General features: G+C 37.0%; 1 protein-coding gene across 1 annotated transcript; it reads right to left on the bottom strand.

Annotated features, from left to right (window-relative positions):
• Positions 1-541: 541 nt before the first annotated feature.
• LOC140765878 (uncharacterized) lies at positions 542-7,870 on the bottom strand. Its single transcript, XM_073105170.1, has 3 exons — positions 7,234-7,870; positions 2,576-2,656; positions 542-1,200 (listed from the first exon to the last, which is right to left on the bottom strand). The coding sequence occupies exons 1-3, from the start codon at positions 7,613-7,615 to the stop codon at positions 785-787; spliced, it is 879 nt and encodes a 292-aa protein (XP_072961271.1). The 5' UTR covers positions 7,616-7,870; the 3' UTR covers positions 542-784.
• Between the last annotated feature and the right edge of the window lie 1,193 nt (positions 7,871-9,063).

The following is a 9,063-nucleotide window of genomic DNA, read 5'->3' as shown; positions in this document are numbered from 1 at the left end:
GCCCTAAGTAGGATATAGAGATGAGTTGAAGAAAATTATGTTAAAGAGTTACAACAACTGTGCAAATTTATCTCAGAAAACATAAACAATTGTATATATACAATTAAACTTTTTGGATAAAGTTGCTCAAAATACAATAATTATCTCTTTGTAAGCAACATCACAGAGAACACTTTGTCCCCAAAGACTGATGCAAACTCGATAGGATGAAGTTAGATAATAACGAAAAAAGAATGGATAAAGTTGCCCAGAATACAATAATTGTCTCTTTGTAAGCAACATCACAGAGAACATATTCCCAAAGACGTTATCAAAGTTATACCTTTTCCTCTTTTATCTTGATAAGTCAGTTATTAAATCCATATATTTTCAATGGGTATGATAACCCTTTTGTCCAATTTTGTCAGCTTTCCATAATTCATCTTTAACTTCAGCACGCTTGTGCTTCACTATGATTCTTGTTGACTAAAATTTCATAGAGAAGATGAACCCCATATGTGATTTGGTGATCTACATTCAGTGCTCTTCACCACACGAGATCACTAGCAAACTTCATCCCTAATATAGAGAATGCAATACAACATTAAAGATTCCAATTAGTTTCTTGGCCTAAACAACAGAAAGACAGAGATAGACAAGGGTCAAAGTTCAGATAACATGTGTTAGCATTTACTTTTCATCCATGATCACCTGTATACACCATCACACCATATCTCGGGCAAAGTATTGGACAGTATATCTACATCTTAATGTTGAAAATGAAGTCAGCTTTCAAAGGAATGACTCACCCTCTATTTCCGTTAGAGGTGTTCAAAGTAGGATCACCTTGCGCTAAGTAATCATCTGGATCATCTTCTTCATCAGAGGAAAGAAGGGACGATCCCATCCATGCCTTGAAGCCTTCATTCATGCGCCTCTCCATCTCGGGTGACACTTCATTAGCCCCTTCCAGCATCTCCAGCCCCAGGTTACGGCCAGCAAAGTTTCCCTCATCAAGGATGACAGCAGCTTTTCTTCTCAAAAAGAAGGCAGTGCCACCATACAAGATCACCAAACCCCATGAGGCAATCTCGTAGCACCAAAAGAGAGGAACAGAACAGCTACTTCCCAGTGTAAGGAGACTTGATCCAAGAAATAGTGCCATAAGACCAAAGATTAGTGCAAACACCATATTTAGAATTGACAGACAGCGCACTCCACCTGTAATTAATGTACATCAACTTAAGAGTTCAAGTTCAGGAAACAGGATGACAGATTCAAAATCTATTTGCGATATTCAGGTGCATTGTTAACAACATTGTAATTGTTCTTATGCACTGTTTCCAATTCTCAATCAAATCATATTGAAGCAACTGCAACAAGGTAACTTGGACCCATTTATGACAAAACTAATTATGTGAATCTATTTTCAGTTTTCACAAAATTACCAGATGCAACCAATCTGGAGGCTGATAAACAGAACAATTCAATCCCAAGATGGATATAAATGCATTTATCTCATAAATAACTTTGTCCCGACAATCACTCACATAAACTTGAAAGTTGAAACCCCACCAACTCATGCTCACATCAATCAAAATGGACTTCCTAACTTTTCCAAGGGCACCAGGCCTAAAAATACCGTCCTATTCTGATATATCACCTTCTCCTTATCTAAGAAATGAAGGACCAAATTCCAGATTATAGAATTTTGGTCCTAGAAAATAGCCCAGATAATATGAATATCTAATACACAGATATAACATGGAAATGCTGTCTTTTTAGAATTCTAAATATAAAAATCCTGCTATAGTGTTTATACAGATCATAATTCTACATATGGCAAAATATAGAATTCTTTCTTCTAGGTGAAAAAAGAAAAGCTTGACTGTTCAAATTAGAACGCACTGGTCATTAGTAAGGAATAGTTTCATTCAAATAAAAGCCTCAAGAGGGAGAAGAAAATCAAGATTGATGTGAGAGGAAGTAGTGAGAAAAGACAGGACAGCATTTGGTTTGACAAAGAACCTCATTCTAAATAGAGGTGACCAAGTAAAAGGATCCAGATAGCTAGCTACCTTTGGCTTTGGAGTGATGGACTAAAGCCTAAATGTTGCTGATGATATTATTGTTGCTTATTGTTTGAAAGAAGATAAAAAAGATCAAATTTAACTCCCTAATTTAATAGCATTAGCTCCATCTTTACGTGAACTTGTTATAGATTCTTTTTTTTCCTAACAACACATTAAGCACTATATTCCCTAACAGGACTTCAATCGGACTGTGCTGAGAATTATGTGCTTTCACATTTTTTCAGCTTACAAAATTCACATGCATTTCATGTATACTAATAAGTAATAACCAGCAGTACAGGAAAAGGAGGACTTTCAAGCAACTAAACTTCATAGCAGATAAAAATTAAGATCTTTCCTACGATATTGAAAAAACATTATCTCAAGAAACTAGAACACATCCTGCTTATTATGAAAAAGAATGCTCTAAAAATCTAACAGGATCATAAATGAACAAAAGTAGAGATATGAAATTTCAAGCTTCATTCAACAGTTATGTGAGAAACCAGAAGTTATAAATGCACCTCTTTTAGAAGCACAGAAGTTATTTTCCACTACCCGGAGGAACAGATGTCTTCTTGGAGCAGCATAAGCAACAGTAATTCCTGCAACATCAGTTCAGAAAATAAAAGATCAAAGTGATATATAAAAAAAGAGATATGTAGAACTAATGATTTCTCACTCAAAACAATATCACAGAAAATATTTTATTAAAGTACATCTAGCAACTAGCAACGCAGACAAAAGGTGTATAATATTAATACATGAATGACTGAAAAATAGGAGAAAAATTAAGCTCGTGTCCAACCAACGCAATCAGTAGACAGAATCTGCCAGAAATGAATACATACCTTCTCTATGCCAACTATATGTATTATGTAGCACCCATAATGAAGTATAAAGATAAATAAAATGTTAAATATCTTAAGAATAAGAACATATCACAACGGCAAAGATCTACTATAACTCTTTTAGATATGTGAGACACATGATCAATTGATCATTCTAAAGTGACACTAATTTACATTATCATAGCACTTGCACTTCCCAAATTATAGTTAGAATCTAGATACAAGAAAACAATAGGTATCTCTAAAAAGTCCTCACATTTGACCTTCACTAAGAAAGAGTAGTCAATCTAACAATTGAATTTTGATTGTGTGAAAACGAGTATTCAGCTAGGCAATTTAGCTACTAAACTCTGTTTCATTACGGAATTGGAACCCATTGCATCAACCTTAACAGTAAATGCAAGACAAAACTGTACATATCACCCACACAGTATATCACCACTTTAAAAAATCGTGAGACAAGTATCATCTCACTCATCCACTAACCACCAAAAAAGATAAATTTAAGTTCCACAACCAGAGAAAGAGTATATCTCCGAAGAAAAGAAAAGAGCAGCACACAGAGAAGTTCAGTCCAGATTGATAGGAAATTTCTTCCTTCCATTCACTTGAGTTTTAGACTTTTGTTGTGCCTCCTTACCACCAAGTTCTGCCCATCATATAAACATATTATTAATGTGATGAAAGGGATCAACAGGCTAGTTGGGAGTCAATTTCTAAAATGTTCTATTATTTCTCTCAAGTCAAAGGCACCAACAGAGGGTAACCATCCAAACTCTCCAGATTTTTTACAGTTCTTAGCACCCCTACTTCCCCAACACCCAAATGTCCATCAACTTTCTCAGGTTTTTTAAAATGACCATAAATCTCCTTTGCTTTCAACATAACTTCCTTAGCATATTTGCACTTCAAGAATAAATGGATAGCAGATTCATCTCTACTGCAGAAGCTACACTTGGTATCTCCTAGCCACTTTCTCTTGGCTAGATTAGCCAGCACCCTATTATTGTAGGCCAACCACAAGAAGGCTTTATGTTTAAATGGAATTCTCATTTTCGATAAGCCAGGAATCACTCTTGAGATCCTTCCACCATTATTTAGAATTTATGCACAAACTTAAAGTAAAATTTTCATCAGAACTAAATCTCCGCTTCACAACATCCTTCTGGTTTTTATCAAGTAAGTGAACAGAATTGAACTGCATCAACTGTTGCTCATCTTGTATCAAAGGCTCAAAGCATTATCGAAGTACCTCATGTATTTAACATCCCAATACTCCTCATTCCATCATCAATATAACAACACCCTCCAAGCAATAACAAATAAATTGGAGAACAATGTGGCCAACGAAATATTCACCCAGCCAATAATCTGTCAAGAATCTAACAGTTTTGTCATTTCCAACTTTCTTAATAATACTAGCTTTAAAAGAGAGACCAGTCTGCATAACACCTCTCCAAAAGGAAGGGGGCTATTCTAATATTCTATGTGAGACCTTCCATTTAGAATCTACCTTTCTAATCCTGCTATAGTATATTTTATGAATAATATCAGTCAATAAATTATTGTCTGAATTTAGCAATTTCCAGCACCATTTTGAGAAGAGAACATTCAAGTCTTGAAGATCCAAAACACTCAAACCTCCAAAATCCTTTATTTTATTTATTATTTTTCTTTTTTGCAAACTAACTTCCAATTTGGTAGGTGATAACTCTTAGTATTTTATCCCATCCCTTTCCAAAGAAATCTACCACATAATTGGTCAATTTTTTTAACAACCCACTTAAGAATGGCAAAGAAAGAAAGCTAGTATAAGGGAATAGAGCTGATAACGGAATTAACCAAGGTCAATCTGCCACCAAGGAAAGTAACTTCCCTTTCCATGCTGCCAACTTCTCAATTTTTTTTCAAAAACTAGCACCCGATCTTGCTCATTGATATTTTTGTTATGCAAAGGAAATCCCAAATATCTTATAGGGAGTTTCTCAATCTTGCAATTGTATCACCACTTAAACCAATAAGTCCATGATGTTTAGCTCTCTTTAGGATTTCTTTTAAGCCATCGGCAACAATCACAAACAAGAAAGGGGCTAAGAGGTCATCCTGCCACAAGCATTTTTTACATTTAAAATAACAGACCACACTTCTATTAAAATGCACTGCCATAAAGCTAGAAGAAATAGCAGACTCCACTCATCTGATCCATCTTCTTTTGAAATCTATTTAAACTAAGGTTGGCCTTGCCGATCATCGGGCAACACAGAACGGCATGTGCAGCAAAAGAGAGAGAGAGAAAAATAAATAAGGGAGATTACCCACTTTCACCCTTTACAACTTGCTGGCCTCATCATTACCTCTCACCGCCAACCTTGTTATCACCTCTTGTCGCCGACCTCATCGTCACCCAAGCTCAAGGTGCTGCTCGTCGCCAAGGTAAGATCTGCAACTTAATTTTTTATTCAACCCAACCCGACCCACCTCGCCCTTTCTTCCTCCTCGGGCTAGGGCACCCAACATAGGTGCAAGCAGCGCCTCAAGATCAGACGACGGTGAGCGGCAACGACAAGGTCAACTATGAGATTGATGGCGAGCGGCGGAGCTACTAGGAGAGGTGTCATGTGGTACCCCTCGTGCCACATGTCGGTATATTGTTGGCACGGTAAGTGTCGACCGCAAGCCCATGCTAGTTGGCACGGTCATCGTTGATCTAAACCATCACTACCCCAAAGTAATCCCATCTAACATAATTGTCTCTTCTCAAAATCAAGTTTCAACAAGAGACACTCTTCCTTCTCTCTTGCATTATATAATACCTCAGCGCACTAGTCATATATAGTCTAGAATATATCTACTACTAATCCATCTTTTCATATTTATACAAAATTTCTTACACAAAAGTTTAGTATTCGCTTATGTCAACTATCAAAAGATAGCTATTCCCCAATAGACATGATCTTTCCAACAACAAAGACCAAAAAGTTTAAAAGTTCAAAACTTTCTTATTCCTCGTGATGGCAATGAAATCTTTTCTACGCATAATCCTTAAATCACGTGAGCAAGGAATGTTTTCTAATTGGTTTCCATATAAGGGTTTCATAGGATCTTGAACCAACTTTTCCTCTGAAGAAATTAATTAGTAAACTTCATCAAACATCTAATAAAATATTAGTCTAATTATTTTTAGAGCAATTAGCTGCAGTTGATATAGGATAACAAACAGAAACTCTTATGTTCTCCTTTAACAAAAGATACCTTTGAACCCTAAGAAAAAAGAATTTTTATATAATTGACACTGAAAACTTTCAGAATATCATTATTATTACATTCTTCAAAATATCATAATTGCTACCGAAATCATTGTGCGCTTTCAAAAATATCATTCGGTTGGTTAAATTGACTAAACATGGTTAAAACTGAACTTAGATTCAAAAAAGACTATTTTGCCCTTGCATAAATTATTTTATATGGTTTAAAAACTATCCAATATTTTATCCAATATTGCAATACAACGAAAAATATCTTTTTTTTATGGGAGACAAAAATCGTTGATATTTTTTTACACTTCAAGAAAGAAGGGCATTTCAGTCATTTACATGTGTTTTTAAATCAAAACCTTTTATATTTCCTCTAGTAAGAAAAAAGTTTTTACAGCTTGTCATCTATCAAGCAAGTAAACATTCCAAAACATAACACAAAACCTAAATCAAGAATTTCTCTTTGACAAAAAAATTGTGAATGATAATATCAATGCTTAGGACATATTCAGGCAAAAGAAGCTAAAAATTGATGACTCCAGAATAAGATATGGAAGACCATAACTGAACTAGAAACGAAAATGTTTAAAATAGCTTAATGCAAATTAAAGATGTAAGCAAAGAAAAATGAAATAGGTAACGATTTCCAAAGAATGGCATGAGAATTAATACGTCAAAAATGATCTCTACTAATGTTCATAGTCAGCAGCATTCAAACTGAAACTCTTGATTGGTCACAAATGCACCATGTCTCCATGACAACATTGACAAACTGAGATAATTGTAGCTGAACTTCAAGTTATTAAGAAGATTGAAATATCTCAATACTCTTAACACGTCAAGTAATCAATATGAATTACAAGTTCTCCTTTGTCAAGCCTCTCAAAGTTGGGGATTGCACTAAGAGCATAACAGTACAATAAACCTACTGTGATTGGACCAAACTTGCAAGAGGAACCAAAGATACAGAAGATGAGCTGGCAAGAGCTAAAGCGACAGTATGGTGGTAATAAAAGAAGGCAACCCTTCCATCCCAAGATTTAAAACGAGATAAAAAGGAACTAAATCGCAGCTCACCAGCCAAGAGATACACTGCCGAGGCCAAGAACACGATAGCGGATGGCACGAACACGACCATCCAGTAGAAATCCGCCGCCTCCTCCTCCGTCATATAGAACGCCCCATGATACCGAGACACCTCCATTTCCCGGCTCGCGTTCACCGGAAGAGCCTCGAGCATCCTCCTATCATGGCAGAACGGCCTCTGACTCGGCTCACCGGGAAAGACGATGCTGAGGCTAACGGAGGCGGCAATGACGACGGCGAATCCAACGGCCGCGGCGACGGACATGGCGAGGGGTCTTTGGAGGCGGCCCCATGCCTTCTCCTCCTCACGGAGGCTCGCGTACTCATGCTTTGGCATGAAGGCTTGGCGAAGGGCGTCGGATAGCAACGCCATGGAAGGTAATTATTCGATCTTTTTTATCAATTTGGGAGAAGATTAGCAGGAGAAACGGCAGGAGGATGCGGATGAGAAGAGGACAAGCCTTAGAATGGAGATGGATTTGGAATTCGATGCCATGGCTGGGAGATCTTGGAGAGTGGAGGAAACCAGAAATTTGTTGGGATTTCGAGGATATTGGTGCTTAGGGTCGGAAGTGAAACCTAGTTGAGAGATTGGGAACAAGGAAAGGGGACGTGAACATGAAGCATCGCTTTCTTGTTTCAAAATAATAAATATTTACATATTGCAATATTTAAATGTGTCTTTACTTAATTACATTTTTAATAAAAAAAATAACTTATTTACATGTATATCTTTAGATGCCATTGTGGCAGACTTCCAGCCAATGAATAGTAATTAAGTATTCATACTGTAGGAATACACTAAGATCCTGGATAATGAGATGGAGAGCACCTGTCAATCAGATGCTAAAATAGAATTCTCTATTACCGACCAACTCTAATAGAGTTGATAGGTAATTCTCCATGACTAAAAAAGTTACGGGATCAATTTCAACTATAAATATTTATTATGAAAAAAATTGTTTGATAACTGGTGGTGACTTGGCTCGGTTGATAGCTCGGTGGTGTAGTTAGCTTAGATGAGCAATTCGGCAACACGATGGCTTAGAGCAATGTCTTAACGGTGTTTAGTTCGAAGCAGTCTTAGTGCATTTGTATCCAGAGAGGGTTGATTATTTATCAATCCATATCTAGCCTTCAGGCTCTTGAATAGATTAAGAAAAACAAATAGAATTCTTTGTTTCTTCACACGAGGAAAGATGAGCTCCAATGAGGCAGGAAGAACCCCACCTGTCCTCACTGGAGGTGAGGATGTCTCACTCCGATGAGCCTCCTCTTCCAAATTATTTAAGGATAAACAACTAGAGGGCAGGTCATGAGCAGACGTGGCAATAGGCCACCAGCATTCCCTTGGGCCACAAGGGCTCATTCTAGAGGAAATACTGACTAAGATAAAAGCTCAGATAGATGATTGTATCATCCTCGAACCAAAGGTGTTGTAAGCTTGTCGGGATAGTTGGCGATTCACTCTGTTTGGCCATTTTCTGCGAAACAACATCCTGCTAAGGAGACTCAAGTTCATACTAGTGAAGTTATGGAATGGGATTGATGGGTTCTTCGTCTTCGACATGGAGGAAGGATTATACATCTTTCGATTCAAGAGGGAAGCGAATGTGGCTTACATCCTCATCAATGGCTCACGGATAGTGTAAGGTATGGTTCTTAAACATGATACTATGGAGAAATAACTTCGAGCCTTCAGAGGATGCCTTCACAACTGCACTGATTTTAATCTAGTTATAAAATCTTCCCAAGGAATACTGGGAACTAGAGGCTTTCATTCTAGTGGTCATTTACTTCGGGAAGCCGTTAAGGGTTTAG

Source organism: Typha angustifolia, chromosome 8 (genome assembly GCF_048772165.1).
Source record: "Typha angustifolia cultivar Huaian chromosome 8, ASM4877216v1, whole genome shotgun sequence".
NCBI classification, from domain to species: domain Eukaryota; kingdom Viridiplantae; phylum Streptophyta; class Magnoliopsida; order Poales; family Typhaceae; genus Typha; species Typha angustifolia.
This window is presented reverse-complemented; position numbering and strand designations above follow the sequence as displayed.

What these genes read in the sequence shown, in the direction of transcription:
- LOC140765878 (XM_073105170.1), bottom strand. Translation starts at nt 7,615, where the DNA reads ATGGCGTTGCTATCCGACGCCCTTCGCCAAGCCTTCATGCCAAAGCAT. An exon ending in GGCAGTGTATCTCTTGGCTG is followed by an intron (nt 2,657 to 7,233) that starts GTGAGCTGCGAT and finishes CTGATGTTGCAG; the next exon opens with GAATTACTGTTGCTTATGCT. An exon ending in CTTCTGTGCTTCTAAAAGAG is followed by an intron (nt 1,201 to 2,575) that starts GTGCATTTATAA and finishes CATTAATTACAG; the next exon opens with GTGGAGTGCGCTGTCTGTCA.